General features: G+C 46.3%; 1 protein-coding gene across 1 annotated transcript in view; it reads left to right on the top strand.

Annotated features, from left to right (window-relative positions):
* The first annotated feature begins 332 nt into the window (after positions 1 to 332).
* The window catches only part of RAB35 (RAB35, member RAS oncogene family), a 60,486-nt gene continuing 41,781 nt past the window's right edge, over positions 333 to 19,037 (top strand). Inside the window, exon 1 of the mRNA XM_077461443.1 lies at positions 333 to 506. Coding sequence (XP_077317569.1) covers positions 455 to 506 — 52 coding nt within the window. The 5' untranslated portion in view covers positions 333 to 454. The remainder of the gene's footprint in view (positions 507 to 19,037) is intronic.

Raw genomic sequence — 19,037 nt, 5'->3', positions numbered from 1 at the left:
GATGTAGTTGTGCGGACTTTGTCACCATGTCCTTTTCCTGCTTTCCCCAAGGGACACCTAATCATATGAGAGCTCTCTCCGGCCTGAGCCCCGTGTTATCTAGTGACACAGAGCCTCCTGAATTCCTCAGAAGGAGGTCATTACTGACGGTACTAGTATTTCACGGGGAATAAGTAGACCTCGTAGAAGTCACAGGCCAGCTGAAGACAAGAGCCTCCATAGCTGCCAGGACACAAAATGGTGTCTGACCACACAGCGCTCGCTCCCAAGCCTTTGGACGGGAGCCGCCCCGAGCGCGCACCCAGGTGGGGCTCCTGTGGGCGGGGTGTGCGCATGCGCCTGTCCGCGCGGTCTCGCTGTCACTTCCGGCTGTTTGTCCGGGAAGCGGATTCGGTCGGAACGGAAAGCGCGGATCCCGGGAGCCGGCCCACCCACTGCACAGGCCGCCGTTGCCATGGCCCGGGATTACGACCATCTCTTCAAGCTGCTTATCATCGGAGACAGCGGTGAGAGCGCCTGCCTGGGATGGAGGACATGGGGCCATTCTGGGAGAGGCCCTTCTGGTCAGCTGCAGCAATGGGCACGGGGGGAGGATGGTGGGAGTGACCGCTTGGGTGCTCTCTTCTGTTGCCTCACCCCGGACTTCGTTGTCAACTCTGGAGCTGTGACTTAGTGCCGGGCTGTCCGTAGAGTTGTCACTGCCTGTGTCTTCCTGATCACTCCATACAGAGCACAGGGGGGCTGACACCGGCTGTCTATGGCTAGGCAGCTCACCTTGTGTCACCGGCCACGGGGGATGGGGTTGATGGTGCTAGAAGGGTTCAGGGCTAGGATGATACAATGGCAAGTGTGGGGGGCTATGGAATGTAGAGGTATGGGGATGGTGGAGCCCATGGAATGCTGTGTATATTGCTACTATGGGGATGGATTTATAGGATGATGGGTCTAATGGATACTATGGAAAGTGTGGGTGCTGGCTGGTATGTGCCCAGCAATGGGATACTGTTGGGGTATGGCAGGACAAGGGATGATGGGTGTAATGATACCATGGCAAGTGTCGGTAGGACAAGGGATGATGGGCGGAATGATACCATGGCAAGTGTCGGTAGGACAAGGGATGATGGGCGGAATGATACCATGGCAAGTGTCGGTAGGACAAGGGATGATGGGCGGAATGATACCATGGCAAGTGTCGGTAGGACAAGGGATGATGGGCGGAATGATACCATGGCAAGTGTCGGTAGGACAAGGGATGATGGGCGGAATGATACCATGGCAAGTGTCGGTAGGACAAGGGATGATGGGCGGAATGATACCATGGCAAGTGTCGGTAGGACAAGGGATGATGGGCGGAATGATACCATGGCAAGTGTCGTTAGGACAAGGGATGATGGGAGGAATGATACCATGGCAAGTGTCGGTAGGACAAGGGATGATGGGTGGAATGATACCATAGGAGGCTATGGCATGATGGGGGTATGGGAGTCTACAGGATTATGGGTCTAATGATACTATACAATGTGTTGTTCCTGTATGTGTCCAGCCATGGGATGAGAGGTATGATGATAATGGTAGTATGTCTGGGGTGTATTGATGTCCTGTATTAAGGCAGGGGATGATGGTTGTAATGATGTCATGGCAAGTGTCGTAGGACAAAGCACGAAGGGTGTAATAATACTATGGGAAGTGGGAGGCCATGGCATGATGGTTATAATGATACCATGAGGAGTGTGGGAGGCTATGAGATGTTGGCTGTGATGATCCCATGGCAAGTGTGGGAGGCTATGGTAGGACTTAATGGTACTATGGGGGGTGGGGGAGCCCATGGAATGCTGGATATATTGCTACTATGGGGGTTTATAGGATGATGGGTCCAATGGATACTATGGAAAATGTGGCTGCTGGCTGGTATGTGCCCAGCAATGGGATACTTTTGGGGACATGTGGGAGGACATGAAATGTTAGGTGTATTGATTTCAATACTACTAGCCTTTACTAAGGCAGGGGATGATGGGTGTAATGATACCATGGCAAGTGTCCTAGGACAAAGGATGATGGGTGTGATGGTACTGTGGGAATTGTAGGAGGCCATTATATGATGGGGTTATGAAAGTCTACAGGATGATGAGTCTAATGATACTATTGGAAAGTATGGTTGTTGGCCAGTATGTGTCCAACCATGAGATGAAAGGTGTGATGACGTTGGTACTATGTATGGGGAGCATTGGAAGACCTAGAATGTTGGGTGTATTGATGTCAATACTACATGTCCTGTATTGAGGCAGTGGATGATGGGTGTAATGATACCATGGCAAATGTCATAGGGCAAAAGATATAGAAAAATAAGCATAAAGCTCAGACATATAGGAAAAAACTCTGGAGGAAAATTCCCTAAAGATTTAGTGGGAAGAATAGGGACTATTGCGGTATCATGTAATAATCAAATGGTAATCATTAAAATTAAAATTCAATAACATTTTATTATGGATAGCTACAGACAAGTAGTAAACAGACATATACACAAAAAATCAGAACAAAGTATACTCAATCCATTAGGAGGACAGAATAGATACAAGGGTAATTGAAAAATCCCCAATAAGAAGGGATTTTTTTGCATAAGTGTAGAATTGACGTGTAAATCGACTGGTTTCGCGGCACTGGAGAAGCCACTTCCTCAGGAAACGTCACCTACAAATCTGATATATACAAGAAAAATCGTACAATATTTCAATAAGTACAATAATCTTAAATTTTTTTATGACCATAAATATATAGATAATTTGCAACCAGAAATAATAATAGTAAAAATGTCATGACTCACCCCTAGGTTTCTCAAACCCTTCAACACCAGAGCGACCAACTTTGAGACACCCAAACATAGGGTGCCTCCCCCCGGGGGCGGGCACGGGGGGGTACAATGTGTAGAGAGACACTATACACTACGGGTGGAAAAACTAAAATAAAAAATTATAATGAAATAATCTGTTTAGGGTAAGTATATGAAAAGATATTTTAAGGCCCATGGACGGGAGAATTTAGAAATTTTAATTATTGAAAAATAGATAAGTAAAATCTATCAAACCAAAAGAAACACCCAGTGGTCCATGGCCTATATATCTAGGTGACAGAGTGCTAGAGACTAAAGGGTTAAGCTAATAAGCAAAACCTACCTCAATTTTGTCAGAGGGGCAGAGCTGGTAAAACGTTCCCCACGGTTGCCACATGTCCACCCATGAGGGGGGAGAATGAACTCCTCAAGTCGCCATAGTTAGGGGGCAAGGCCGGGGGGGGGGGGGGGAAGCCATGACATGTACATCAAATATGACAAGAAAAAAACACAATATAACAGGGTTGGGGGTATGAAAGGCGCCGCTGCTGGAATTTTATTTCCAGAGCGGCGTTGATTGAGAGACACAAGCACACATACATAGCTATGGTCTTGAAGGTAATACTGACATTGTATTTTTTCCTTTATCTTTGTACTTTTGCTCTCTAACTCCAGCTTATTTGTATTTATGGGTCCAGCTGATATATTTCTACCTTTCAATTTTACACCTAGAGCAAACTCCTATGAAACTTGCTGGTCTTTTATATTGAAGATTCGTTTGGTTACATATAATGCAGCATACCTTTTTTAGCTATTTTTGACAAAATTGGGGTAGGTTTTGCTTATTAGCTTAACCCTTTAGTCTCTAGCACTCTGTCACCTAGATATATAGGCCATGGACCACTGGGTGTTTCTTTTGGTTTGATAGATTTTACTTATCTATTTTTCAATAATTAAAATTTCTAAATTCTCCCGTCCATGGGCCTTAAAATATCTTTTCATATACTTACCCTAAACAGATTATTTCATTATATATATATATTTTTTTATTTAAATTTTTCCACCCGTAGTTTATAGTGTCTCTCTACACATTGTACCCCCCGTGCCCGCCCCCAGGGGGGGCACCCTAAGTTTGGGTGTCTCAAAGTTGGTCGCTCTGGTGTTGAAGGGTTTGAGAAACCTAGGGGTGAGTCATGACATTTTTACTATTATTTCTGGTTGCCAATTATCTATATATTTATGGTCATAAAAAATTTAAGATTATTGTACTTATTGAAATATTATACTATTTTTCTTGTATATATCAGATTTGTAGGTGACGTTTCCTGAGGAAGCGGCTTCTCCAGTGCCGCGAAACCGGTCGATTTACACGTCAATTCTACACTTATGTAAAAAATCCCTTCTTATTGGGGATTTTTCAATTACCCTTGTATCTATTCTGTCCTCCTAATGGATTGAGTATACTTTGTTTGTTCTGATTTTTTTGTGTATATGTCTGTTTACTACTTGTCTGTAGCTATCCATAATAAAATGTTATTGAATTTTAATTTTAATGATTACTATTTGATTATTACATGATACCGCAATAGTCCCTATTCTTCCCACTAAATCTTTAGGAAATTTTTCTCCAGAGTTTTTTCCTATATGTCTGAGCTTTATGCTCATTTTTCTATATACATTAATTGGGACGATGGTATCTTGCTTAAACCTGAGGCAACCCCATTATTCATAGGGCAAAAGATGGTGGATACTATGGGGTTGATGGGTGTAATAGTAGTATGAAAAGTTTGGGAGGCCATGGTATGATAGGTATAATGGTACCATAAGGAGTGTGGGAGGTCATGGGATGTTGGGTGTAATGATACCATTACCATGGCAAGCGTGGGAGGCTATGGTATGAGTTAATGATACTATGGGGGGTGATGAAGCCCATGGAATATTGCGTGTATTGGTACTATGGAAGTCTATAGAATTATAGGTCTAATGATACTATGTAAAGTGTGGGAGCTGAGCAGTGTCCAGCCATGGGATGAGAGGTGTAATATTGGGGGGGGGGGGGGGGATATGGGAGGACATAGAATGTTTGATGCATTGATATTAATACTATGTCCTGTATTAGGGCAGGAGATAATGGGTGTGTTGGTACTATGGAGTGTATGGAAGTCTATAGGATGATGAGTTTAATGATCCTGTAGGGGGTGTGGAAGCTGGCTGGTATGTATAAAGCCATGGGATGAGAGCTGTGGGGAGTAGGGAGGAACATGGAATGTTGGTTGTGTTGATGTCAATACTACATGTCCAGTATTAGCAGGGGATGATCAGTGTAATGGTACTATGGGAGAGCATGGTATGTTGGGTGTATTGGTACTGTGGGATTGGAGTCTACACCATGATGGGTCTAATGATGCAATGGAAAGTGTGCGAGCTGGCCAATATGTGTCCAACCATGGGATGAGAGGTGTGATGATGGTACTATGTATGGGGAGCATTGGAAGACATAGAATGATAGGTGTATTTATGTCAATAGTACATGTCTTGTATTAAGGCAGGGCATGATGGGTGTAGTGATGCCAGTACAATGGGGAATGTGGATGGCTATGGAGTTTTAGGTGTGTGGTAGGCACTCGGTACATGTTTTGTGTCTGGCCATGGGATGCTGGGTGTAATGATGCTCCTACTACTATGGGGAATGTCAGAACTGGCTAATACATGCTCTGTCACTGGCCATGGGATATAATGGGTGCAATGATGCAATTATGTGTTGTGTGTCCAGCCATTAGATGATGGTTGTATTGATGCCATTAATGTTGATGGGAGGGGAGAGCTTACCAGTATGGGTTTTGTCTAGCCATGGGATAAAGCCAGTACTGTGGGGAGTATGGGAGCTGGCTAGTATGTGCTCTGTTAGGCTGTGGGATGATAGAAGTAATGGGGAGTGTGGGTGAACATGGGATGATGGGTGATGCAACTTGGTATTCTGCTTCTGGCAACGAGGAGGTGGGTGTAATGATGTTCATACTATGGGTAGCATCAGAGCCAGCCAGTACATACTCCAGCTGTGCAATGATGGGTGTAATGATGTTGGTATATGTTTTGTATTTGTGGGATGATGGGTGCAGTGATGCCATTGAAATTGAATGGGTTAGGCCAGGGGTTGACAAATTTGCTTGGAATCTAGGAGCCAGCTAAAAAAGTTAGGAGCCAGGTCGGTGACGGCGATCTGGACCTGTCCCTGGCCTGACATGGAGACGAGTGAGGGGAAGATAGCCCCCAGCCCCCCACATATGAGATCACCTCTCATTGGACACACCGCTCGAGTGCTAAATGGCCGCTGTGATTGGTCATTTAGCATGATCTGTGATTGGCTGTATCCAAGGGACACGGCCAACACAGAACTTCCCCGATGCTCGCCCATGGCGGCGTGCAGAGGGGAAGTAAACAGGAGGATGTCTAGGGACGCCCTCCCGGCAATTGGTGTCCGCGCTGTAGACATCTTTCGTCTATAGCGCGGGCACGAAGTGGTTAACAAAAGAATGTGACTATTATTTCCGACATATTCCCGCTCATTTACTGCCATTTCCCTGCTAAGGGTTCGATCAGGTCCGCCTGAAAAACTGACAGGTGAACCTGATCAGACAGCCCTTGTGAAAGGGGTCAAGCAGGGAGGATTACAAATAATATTTTTTTTTTCCTTAATTAAAATAATTTTTTTTTTAACTTTTTACAAAAAAAAAAAAAAAAAAAATATATATATATATATATATATATATATATATATATATATATATATATATATATATATATATATATATATATATATATATATATATATATATATATATATATATATATATATATATATATATATATATATACCGTGTTTCCCCGAAAGTAAGACAGTGTCTTACTTTCTTTTTATCCCCAAAAGCCCCGCTATGTCTTACTTTCGGGGTATGTCTTATATTGGAAAAAAATTGTCGAATTTTTTGTTTTAACCATAAAATTAACATTTATTAACAACCTGAACAGTATTGTATTCACCACAAAACAGTTTTATAAAAGGAAGTGCCAAGAATGTCTTGTTACAACATTGCATAACATGTAAAACAATGAAAAATGGTAAGAACGAACAGTGGAATACTGGAAGATAAAACAGATTTATGTGTGATACAGTACCACCTGCTGTATTTAATCCAGTGTGACACCTGCTGATACCCACTGGGTTACATACAGCAGATGATACCCCAGTATGCCAGTGTGTATGTTTTACTGATGTATGATTAATACTGTGTGCATTACCGTATTTTAAGCAGGAGGCGGCAGTGACAAGTGCAGGGGACGGCGCGGTGACGTATGGAGAGGGGGACGGCTCAGGCGTGGGCAGGAGGCGGCGCTCATTAAGATCAGAGGGAAATGGCAGACGCGGCGACGTATGGAGAGGGGGACGGTGCGGACGTGGGCAGGAGGTGGCGCGCAGCTAGATGAGAGGGAGGCGGCAATACCCCCGTGTTTCCCCGAAAGTAAGACATATGTCTTACTTTCGGGGTACGGCTTATATTAGCCGACCCCTCTGAAACTCCCGATACGTCTTACAATCGGGGGTGTCTTACTATCGGGGAAACAGGATATATATATATATATATATATATATATATATATATATATATATATATATATAAAATTTAATAATATATAATATGAGAAGCCATTTACCAGCCACCACACTCACCACACTCACCGTTGGGCAAACAGGCAGGGGAGCTTCACTCCATTAGGAATTAGCATTATTGGAATAGGGTGTAATTTCTACATCCACCACAAGATGGCGCCAGACTACCGAAAGATTTTAGAAGGCCGCAAAGCCGCGGCCTCAATTACTGGCCGGCGCGGCCCGATGGAATTGCGCGGCGGAGTTCGGGGTCCAAATGGAGACAGGATACCCCAGCAGCGTTGCCCCGGTCGCCAGGACACAAAATCTAGGCGCAAATGCGACCTGGCGACCGGGGTTTGTCGAGCCCTGGGTTAGGCTATTGGGTTATAAGTGTGTGGGATCTGGTCGGTAAATGTTGTGTATGGTGATGGGATTATAGGTGTAATAATGCCAGTATGTGTTCTGAGTCCAGCCAAATGGTGATGGGTGTACTTTGGCAATATGGGAGAACATAGGATGTGCCTTTCCATGGAATGGTAGGTGTAATTATTTCATTACAATTGAGGTGACAGAGCTGACCAGTAAACCCAAACTTTGTTTGGTTATGCGAAGATGGGTGTAATTATGCCAGTACTTTGGGAAACGTGGGAGTAGCTCAGTATGTGTACTGTGGAAGACTTTTGGCTTCGTTCACACAAGACGATTACATGGCTGTTTTTTGGCAACACGGGGATGCACAGGTATTGTGTGCATCCCCGTACTGGCAGTCCTATTGACTGTTGGGATGCAGCGGCTGCATGAACACAGCCGCTGACTTCCAACATGACATCTGTGTGGATGCATGTTCCCAAACTCACCCAGGATGCATTGCGTTCATGGCTGTGCACCCACATGGATGTCATATTGGGAGCAGTGTCTGTCCTAATAGGCAACAATGGGACTGCTGGCATGGAAATGCATGCAGCACCTGTGCATCGACGAGGGATATGGCCCTATATGGGGCCTTTGACTCACTGGCAGCTCCGTTATTATATATGCTGTGCGGCTTATACTTATAATGCTTGTATTTTATTTATTTTTCATTTTTAGGCCACATTCACACCTAACGCCAAAGGCTAACTCCATTTTTAAGACCTTGCGTGTCACACTCATATTTAGAATGTAGATATTTGCCAGCACACCCAGGTTCGGCACAAAGTGGCACCAAATGGGTAGTTTATTGCCTGATCAAGAAAGGTGCAACGTGCAGGACCCCTTTGTTCAGGCATGTGATGAACACTCATATTTAGGGTGTAGCCTGGCATTGCATCTGCTGTCCACTGATCAGTTGCAGTGCTTTGCAGGTTAATTTTCTCCAAAAATTATAAATCCACATTTTTATTATGCAAATATGTGCATTTTTTTACAGGGATTGACAAATCCCAGCACCAGGTCACCATGGCGACTAGAAATTACATCTTGGCACGTGGATTTTTGTCAGCCTAGATGGCCAAGGTATGGGAGGTTGTAAACTTGCTGGACTGATGCTTTCACAGACTGACCCAAGCTGGCAGCTGCATTCACAGAGAGCCGTAGAACTCGCACACCACCGGCTGCTTGGTGTGACAGTGAGCCACCTTGTCGCTGATCACAGGAGGGGGCCAGGATCTGGACTCTGGCTGGGGATTCTCCTAACTCAACTGCTCGGTGTGACAGTGAGCCAGTATTGCTTCTGATCGCAGGGAAGAGCCGGACCCCGGCTGGGGATTCTGCCTAGCCCAGCTGCTCGATGCCAGCCCTCACTGTTGTGCCGCTGATCACAGGGGGAGGGGAGCCGGACATGGCTGGGATTTCAGCCTGCTTGCTGCCTTACTGAAGAAGAGATCCAGTCGGAGACCAGGGGAGCAAGTTAATTAGCTTTGCTGAAGAGATCCAGCAGTACCCAGCCAGGGGTGTCAATCTTGATGAGATCAGCTCTTCAGGAATCCAGAGCTTGCAGGGTCAAGGGGAAGCTGCAGAAGGTGGGGGTGGGGGGGTGCGCTAAATTCTGCGGTGGCTCCTGCACAATGTCGGCTAGCTGAGAACCCTCGGTAGTGCTTATTCGTGCCGCCACCACATCATCAGTGTCTCAAAAAAAGATAACAATTTCTTGTAGGTTCAGTGTTGAGTGACTGCGCAATTGTCATTAAAAGTGTGACAGTGCTGAAAATTGACCTGGATGGTGAGGAGTGCCCAGTATTGAATTTGTTAACCTCTAATAACAAAAAAAAAACTTTAGTTCTGCTTACCTGCAGCAGCGCTTAATTTATTATTTTTTGCTTCCTCACATACTGGCGCCTTCTGTGTAAACCTGTGTCCTGCATCTGCAAAGATACACATCAGGGCTACATAAGTGAAGAGGTTTTATCGCTGAGAAAAAAACCAAAAAACTTTTGTTAGTTTAAAAAATAAAATAAAAATGGCTACCTAACATTTTTAGGTGGCCCCTAGATTCAAAGCAAATTTGCCGAGCCCTGATTTATAACTTTTTTTGGAACATGGGGCCATAACCATTAAGGCCTCGTGCACACTGGACATTATAAACGCCAGTAGCATTAGCTGTAGAAGGAGTTTTTTTTGCAAAACTATACTCCCACAAAAGCTTATGGGTCAAGCGCGTTTCAGCACTTTTAAACTTTTAGCAGAGTTAGTGTTTTTACAGCTGAAAAACTCCAACTAGTTCTTGGGTGTTTTTCCAGCCAGAAAACACCCCTGTGAAATACTGATAACAGCCTATGTGTGCATGAACACATAACATGCTGGGGAGTTTGTCTGCAGGAAAAAACGTCTGAAACCGAAAACAGCAGCTGTAAAAACATCCAGTGTGTATGAGGCCGAAAGCTGATCTCTGTGTTTTTTAGTGAAGTTGAAAATGCTCATTTGGACCAAACTTCACTTACGGATGTCGCAACTGTGTGCACTGTATGTAGTCTCAGCTACATGTCTGACATCAGGAGTTCGTGCCTAGCTCTCAGAACAAAATCGAATCAGACTGAGCACTGCTTAGTCATTCACAGGGGGCTTTGCATTCTATATAATACAGTTTTCTTTAGTTGAGGTGGATTATGTGTCATTCATATGTGAGGTGGACTATCTGTCATTCATAAAATTATAAAGCTCCCTGTGAATGGTTGATCAGCCCTCAGCCTGGCTAGATTTTGTTCCAGGAGGAGAACGGGGAGTCCCCATTCTGCTGCACTAAGTGCTGTATACTGTATATAGCTGAAGCTACATATGTTAGTACAGTGCAGCCTCTACATCGGTTAGTGAAGAAAATATTTAATTTGGACCAGATTGGGAATAAAATGGAGATCAGATTTAAAATTGCCTGAATATGCTATAATGTGAATATAGCCTTATACCATTAGGACATTTAGCTGTGCTGTTTAAAGAGAATATGTAGCCACCTTATTGGTCTTTATGCCCAGTCAACCTACAGCCCATTACCCATTTCATAGGCATGTATGCACACACTTTAGAGGTGGAGTGGAAGAAGTCACTTTTTCTGTCCTTATGAGCCAATAATAAATTCTGGGTCTTGCTGGATTCATTAGGCCTAAACAGATTTGTGCAGACTGCCCTTTTGACAGAAAGTGGACATTCATTGTTTCTGTAATCACCGGACATGCTTGTCAGCTTTAAAGGCGTTGTAAACCATTGTCGTGTTTTTTTTTTTTTTTTTTTTTTTTTTTTTTTTTCACTTTAATGCATCCAATGCATTAAAGTGAGAATACACCTGGCAGTGACGGGTCCATTAGCCCCCCCCCCCCGGTTTTACTTACCTGAGCCCTGGAACCTGACCCGACGTGGATGCCCTGTCTCTCTGAAGGGGGTTCTCTGCTCTTGATTGGATAGATTGATAGCAAAGCAGCCATTGACTTTCGCTGCTGTCAATCAAATCCAATGACCTGGGCCGAGTCATACGTTCGGTGGCTATGGACGCTGAATGCTGGGCTCAGGAGCACGCCTGCAAGGTAACCCCCTCAGGAAGCATTTCTCTGAGGGGGTAGAGCAGGTTTGGGGCCACGCTGTGCAAAATGAGCTGCACAGTGGAGGTGCAGTACCTTACTGAGATTGTTTTTCCAGAGCAATGAAATTGCGCTGGTTTTCGGCGACAGGGCACTGTACATGTCGCGCCGGCTGCAATAGGAAAATGTCGCCTTTTCCTATTGCAGCGAGCGCGATAAAAGCGACAATGTTGCCTCTCTGGAGCCGGCATGGCTTCCCCTCCAGGGGCGTACCAGGCCCTTAGGTCTGGTATGGATTTTAAGGAGAACCCCCTACGCCGAAAAACAAACAAACGCAATGGGGGTCCCCCGGAATCCATACCAGACCCCTATCCGAGCACGCAGCTTGGCCTGTCAGGAAAGGGGGTGGGGACGAGTGAGCGCCCCCACCCATTCCTGAACCATGCCAGGCCACATGCCCTCAACCTGGGGAGGTGGGTGCTTTGGGGAAGGCGGGGCGCCCTGCTGCCCATGTTGATGAGGACAAGGGCCTCTTCCCGACAACCAACAGCCAGGGGTCTGCGGGCGGGGGGCTTATCAGAATCCGGGAGCCCCCTTTAATAATGGGGGGCCCCAGATCCGGACCCCCCTCCCTATGTCAATGAGTAGGGGTACATCGTACCCCTACCCATTCACCTGGGGAAAAAAAAGTGTCAAAAAAACGCACAACACAGGTTTTCAAAGAAATTTTAGTCGGCTTTGGGGGTCTTCTTCCGACTCCTTCACACTCTACGGCGTTTTCTCCGTGCTCTCCGATTCTTCTGCCGGTTCCTCCGCTATCTTCTTCCAGCTCTTTTGCTAGAGGCGGCCTGGTCTTCTGCGTCCTTCCTTCTTCCCTCTTCTCCTCTTCCGATGTTGACACAACGCTCTCTCCCACTATGCCATGTGAGCGCTGCCCGGTCACTTATATAGGCATGGGGCATGGTCACCGGGTGATGTCACACGGTTGCCCCACCCCTTATGACATCACATTCCCAGCATGCCCGGGACTTGACATCATAAAGGGCGGGGCCACCATGTGACATCACCCTGTGACCACGCCCCATGCCTATATAAGTGACGTGCAGCGCTCAAGCGCCATTACATTGGGAGAGAGCATCGTGTCAACATCGGAAAAAGCAAAGAAGAAAAGAGGGAAGGAGGACGCAGAAGACTGGGCCACGGCTAGCAATAGAGCTGGGAGAAGAACCGGAGAGCGCAAAGGAGTCAGAAGAAGACCCCCGAACCTGGCTAATAAATTACTTTGAAAACCTGTGTTGTGTGTTTTTTTTCCCAGGTGAATAGGTAGGGGTACGATGTACCCCATACTCATTCACATAGGATGGGGGGCTCCCGGATTCCGATAAGCCCCCCCGCCCACAGACAACCAATAGCCAGGGTTGTCGGGAAGAGGCCTTTGTCCTCATCAATATGGGGACAAGGTGCTTTGAGGTGAGGGGCCTGCAGGGCGCCCCCCTTCCCCAAAGCACCCACCCCCCCCCCCCCCCCATGTTGAGGGCATGCGGCCTGGTACGGTTCAGGAGGGGGGTGCTCGCTTGTCCCCACCCCCTTTCTTGACCGGCCGGGTTGTGTGCTCAAATAAGGGTCTGGTATGGCTTTTGTGGGGACCCCACGCGTTTTTTTTTTATTTATTTTTTATTGTGTGGGGGTTCCTCTTAAAATCCATAACAGACCTAAGAGCCTGGTATGCTCCTGGAGGGGAACCCATGCCGGTTTTTTATTTAAAATTTGGCGTGAAGTTCTCCCTCAAGATTGACACTAAACACAGTGCCTGGTATTGGCGGGAATACAAGTCGGATCCCTGCACTAGTGTAAACCCGGCCTCGATGTCAGAAATGCTTGTCGCTCATTGGGAAAGGAAAATAAACATTTTTCCTTACCTGATGCGAGCCGGCTTGCCGCTGGCTCCCACAACGAGGCTTGCAGGGTGTCAATTTTGCAGATAAAAGCGGCGAGATTGACACAATATTATTGTTAAAAAAAAAACAAAAAAAAACGAACCATTAAAATCACTTTAAAGCAAACCTTGCACCCAATGCAAAACCAGCTCACATATTAAACGTTACTCCTCCATGTTTCACTTGAAATCCAGCTGTTGAAAAAAGTCATCTGTGGAGAAAAGTTTGATACCCAGTTGATGATGGCGTATTTCTGAGATCCTTGGAGTATCCTAAAGCTCAAGGAAAGACATTCTCACGCACTGCCGGAACATCTGTTCTTGATATTTGGGATCCTCCACATTGCCAAGATCTCACCAGAAGCATTGCAGCATTACCCCCACATGTGTGGAAGTCAGGTGTAAGGCAAGTATACTTTAACTTTTCTCTACAGTTGTAAAGCAGGGATTTTATTTGTGGTGCAGTATTTGATTAAGGGGATCCAGCCGTTAAGTGCTTTAACCACTTCAGCCCGAAATAATTTACCCCCTTCCTGACCAGAGCACTTTTTGCGATTCGGCACTGCGCCGTTTTAACTGACAATTGGGCAGTCGTGCGATGTACCCAAACAAAATTGACCCCCCCCCACCACAAATTGCTTTCTTTTGGTGATATTTGATCGCCTCTGGCTTTTATTTTTGTGCTATAAACAAAAAAAGAGCGTCAATTTTGAAAAACGCATTATTTTTTACTTTTTGCTATAAAGGTACGTGAAGGTACGAAGGTTCAGAATGGAATCGGTTCGTTCCGTGGTCGCTGCTCTTCATCAAGGGGGTTTCTTGGCATCTTTGGACATCAAGGACGCATACTTGCATATCCCCATATGCGTCAGACATCAGAGGTTTCTGCGATTTGCTGTCCGGGACGAGCACTACCAATTTGTAGCTCTTCCCTTTGGCCTGGCGACAGCACCAAGGGTATTCACCAAGGTGCTGGCACCAATTCCTGAGAGCGGCTTCTGCCTCAAAATTAAGGGAGGATGTGGCGATCGCCATATAGACTCTCCGGGAATTTGGTTGGGTGTTGAACCTCCAGAAGTCGGTGTTGGTGCTGACTCAAAACCTGCAGTACTTGGGGTTGATTCTGGACTCCTCAGAGGCGAGAGTTTTTCTCCCTTTGGACAAGCTGCAGACTTCAATCTGCAGTGCAGTTATTGATGGCTGGCAGGTGGTCGTCGCTGTGTTTTTGCATGCGAGTTCTGGGTCATATGGTAGCCACTTTCGAGGCGGTACCGTGTGTTCAATTCCACACTTGAGTCTTGCAGAAAGAGATCCTGTCCAAATGGGACAAATCTCCGACATTCCTGGATTGTCAAATTTGGTCTCCGGCCCTTCGGTCCGGGAAGTCGTTCCTTCCTCTTCATTGGACGGTGATCACGACGGACGCCAGGCTGACCGGCTGGGGTGGAGTTTGGGGCATCCAGTCAGCCCAGGGCCGCTGGACGCAGGAAGATTCCCGCCTGCCAATCAATGTGCTGGAGCTTCGGCCGATCACATGGTCCTAGAGGCTGCAGGGGCGTCCGGTCAGGATCCAGTAGGACAATGCCACGGCGGTGGCGTATGTCAATCATCAAGGCGGGACAAGGAGCTCAGCTGCAGCACTGGAGGTCTCCACATCCTACAGTGGGCAGAGTGGCCAGCTCTGTCAGCCATATACATTCCGGACGTAGAAAACGGTCAGGCGGTTTACCTCAGTTGTTAGTTGCTGGACCAGGGGGAAATCGTCACTGCATCCGGAAGTGTTTCGACTCATTTGCCGAAGGTGGATCTCTTAGCCTCTGGGCTCAATCGGCAGGTACATAGGTTTGTGGCCCGGTCAAAAGCTCCCTGGGCGGACATGTCAGACGTGTTGGTGGCTCCATGGGGGCGTTATCGGCTTTCCCCCGCTCAGATGCCTCCCTCGTCTGCTCCACAGAGTGGAGGCCGAGGGGATTCGGGTGATTCTGTTTGCCCCAAATTGGCCTCTGCGTCCTTGGTACACCGACATAGTACGAATGGTGGCGGATTTTCCTTGGCGGCTGCCGATGCGGGAGGACCTGCTGTCGCAAGGTCCGATACTTCATCCTTCTTTACCATCGCTGGCTTTGACAGCATGGCTGATGAAAGCCAGGTGCCGAGGGACCGAGGACTGTCGACTGCGGTAATTTCCACTCTGCCGTGGGCGCGGAAGTCTTCTTCCTGGAAGATTTAGCATCTCTGTGTGTGAGGAGATGGGGTGGCGTCCACGTAAATATACAGTTTCCAGGATCCTGCTGTCTTTGCAGCAAGGAGTGGATCAGAAACTTGCATTGAGCACCATTAAGGGGCAAGTATCAGCTTTGGCTGTCTTTTTTTTTTTTTTTTTTTTTTTTTTGCAACTCACTCATTGGTGCGTATGTTTTGTTCAGGGGGTTCGGCATGTGGCTGCTCTGGTACGACTGTCACTGCCCTCGTGGGATTTGAATCTGGTGCTCTCTGTGCTTCAGAAACCGCCATTTGAAAATATTAGGGAGATCCCGTTATTGACACTCTCTCAGAAAGTAGTCTTTCTAGTGGCTATTATATCTGCAAGGCGGGTTTCTGAGTTGGCAGCCTTGTCATGCAAGTCCCCCTACTTGATACTCCACAAGGATAAGGCGGTGCTGCGTCCACAGCCTTCTTTTCTTCCGAAGGTTGTTTCGGCTTTTCATCTAAATGAGGACATTGTGCTCTTGTCTTTACGTCCTCGGTCATTGCATCCCAAGGATGGGGTTGCTTTACATTCTTTGGATGTGCTCTGAGCTTTGCGGGTGTATCTGTCTGCTATGGCTCCCTTCCGAAGGTTGGGCTCTGTATCGGTGGCTGGTCAGAAGAAGGGCCTGGCAGTCTCGTCTGCCACCATTTCTTGGTGGATCAGACAGATTGTGGTTCAGGCTTATGCCATAAGGGTGGCGGGCGCTCCCCCTTTCCTTTCACGGCACATTGTACCAGGGCAATTGGTGCCTCTTGGGCTTTCTGACATCAAGTGTCCATTTCCCAGGTGTGTAAGACCTGGTCGTCCATTCACACTTTCACCAAATTTTACAAGGTTAATGTGGGCGCATCTTCAGATGCATGCTTCGGCCGCAAGGTTTTGCAGGCGGCCGTTTGAGGTTGCGATTCCTCTGAGGAGGAGTTCTTTTCTTTTTTATGGGTGGAGTTTATTTTCTTTGTTTCCACCCCTCATTTTTGACACTGCTTGGGAACGTCCCTAAGATTAAAGAACAAAAGAGGAAAAAAGGATTTTTCTACTCTCCGTAAAATCCCTTTCTTTGATGTTAATTGACGGACACAGCACCCACCCCTCCGATTTATGTTTGTACTGCTTTTTGACGAACAGAGCTGCTGGGAGCACAGTGGGGGGTTATAGCCAGTAAGGCCACCCCTGGGCGGTGCTGTTGTTCTTTATGTTCTACCTAGTCCTCTCCTGAAGGTAGTGATATAACCCTAAGGTCAAGATTAAAGTTCTGTGTCTGTCAATGAACATCAGAGAAAAGGGTTTTACGGCGAGTACAAAAACCCTATTTTTAGAGGCCCTAAAATGGCCGGACAGTACAGTAAATGTATTTACGGTAAGTGGCATGGGAAAATTAAGAAATGAAATACTTTTTTTTTTTTTATATAACACACAACATAGGTATACTTAGTTACATCCCAAAAAAAACATTGTTGGCTTTTGAGAAAGGGGTTACCATGTGTGAGATTTTTTTTTTTTTTTTTTTACATCCCAACTGCATAGAGGCTCAAAATACAAGAACACCTTCAGGCTTTCTAGGGGCATAGGCTACCCATCTGATTTCTGACTGCCTATCACATTTTTGGAGGTACTGGAGCACTAGGACAGTGGAAACACCCACAAAATGATCACATTTTGGAAAGCAAACACCCAACGTTTTTTCGTAGCGGCATAATGCATTTTTGCAATGAGTTTTTTTGGAAAATGTAGAAATAAAATGACATTTTTATTTTATTTTTTACACAAAGTTGTCAATAAGCGACTTCAGACAATATCGGCGCACTTAGAATTATATCCCAAACGCATTCTACTACTCCCGAATGTGACAATGCCACTCGTGAGACTTTTTCGGAGCCTAACTACATAGAGGCGCCCAAAATCCAAGGATCGTCTTAAGGCTTTCTAGGGGCATAAATTACACATCTAATTTTCTGCCAAACTCACATTTTTGGAGGCCCTGGAACACCAGGTCAGTAGAAACACCCACAAAATGACCTAGTTTTGGAGAGTAAACATCCAATGGTATTTTTAGGCGGCACAGTGAATCTTTTGAAGACTACATTTTTTTGCCACAATTTTGGAAAATGTTGAAAGAAAATTAAAATGATTTTGGGGTCTCGCAAGAATGTAGTCAGCAGAACGCGCAGATGCATCGCAGCCTGTGTTATCCTTGTGATTGGCCACAGCAATCACATGATACAGGGCCAAGAACAGCAGCCCTGTATTCTGATCTGTGATTTGGGGGAGTACATACAGGTATGTCTTCCCAGAATGGCGCTTGTCTATATAGATAAGACTGGGTGGTAAGCAGTTAAAGGTTCCATCTGTAAACTCATGACGTGAATTTTCACGCCTGTAAACTCCTCCTCCAGAACTGTGCTCCTCCCCTTGCCCAACCCAGAAAACAAATGCCTGAACTGTGATACAAGTGCAAAAACACTTGTACAAAGCTTGTAAAATTGGCCAAAGCAGCTAGGAATACACTCTGCTTAGGTGTGATTGCTAGCTAAGATCAACTGGAAATAAGTTAGTTTCCTGAAAGGCTCCATGGCAGCATACGTGTGGGTAGCCCCGCCTCCACGATTACCCAATAGGACCCAACTCCCATAAATCTTTGCTCCTGGCCACTATCGGTGTTCCTTTTTTGTCCTCCCCAGTAGGACCAGATGGTTTCTTTCCTGGAAATAAAACTTCACGACGATCGATTGGCTGATTGACTGAGAAATTTTCCTCCGATAGGCCCTGACTGTTAAGCAGGGTATGGAGAGTATTTGCAGAGTAGCGCTGAAGAAAGGATTTCCTACCTGAGTGCGCACGGTCTGTGTCCCGTTGTTATGGGTGACCATTATCTGCTGGAGGTATGGCGTGTGTGTTCCAGTCCGTTCGGCCAGGTGATCGTTGGTGGAGTGGTGAGCCTTTTATCTATCCATGGCAGCATTGTATTTGTGTGTATTTCTTTTGTTTGTCTTGCGGTCTCCTCCATGCCGTTTGCGTTCGCTTCCGCGTTCCAGCAAACCTCTCTCCTACTTCCGGGTTATGCAGGCGTTCTGCGCATGTGCGAACCCGGTATGAGACCGAGGCTTGGTTCCCGCGCATGCGCGCGAGCGCCTCGCGTCTGACGTCGGCGATGACGTCACGGGCGCCAAATTTAAAAGGCTTTGGAAGCTGTCAGAACCCTGGGAATGTTTGCAGTGGTCGCAGCGACTTCCCGGGGCTGTCAGCGCGGCGGTTTAAGGTAAGAGCGTGTCCCTTAGGCTGGGGAAATGCTTTTTAAAAAAAAAAAAAAAAAAAAAAAAAAAAATGTGTGTTTTATTTTTTGGTTGCAGTGTTTCTTAAACTGTGGGTTTATTGTGAATATGGACGCC

Source organism: Lithobates pipiens, unplaced genomic scaffold (genome assembly GCF_037356315.1).
Source record: "Lithobates pipiens isolate NorthernLeopardFrog02 unplaced genomic scaffold, aLitPip1_a1.2 Scaffold_3, whole genome shotgun sequence".
NCBI classification, from domain to species: domain Eukaryota; kingdom Metazoa; phylum Chordata; class Amphibia; order Anura; family Ranidae; genus Lithobates; species Lithobates pipiens.
Note: the sequence above shows the minus strand (reverse complement) of the source record. Positions and strands in the feature narration are given on the sequence as shown.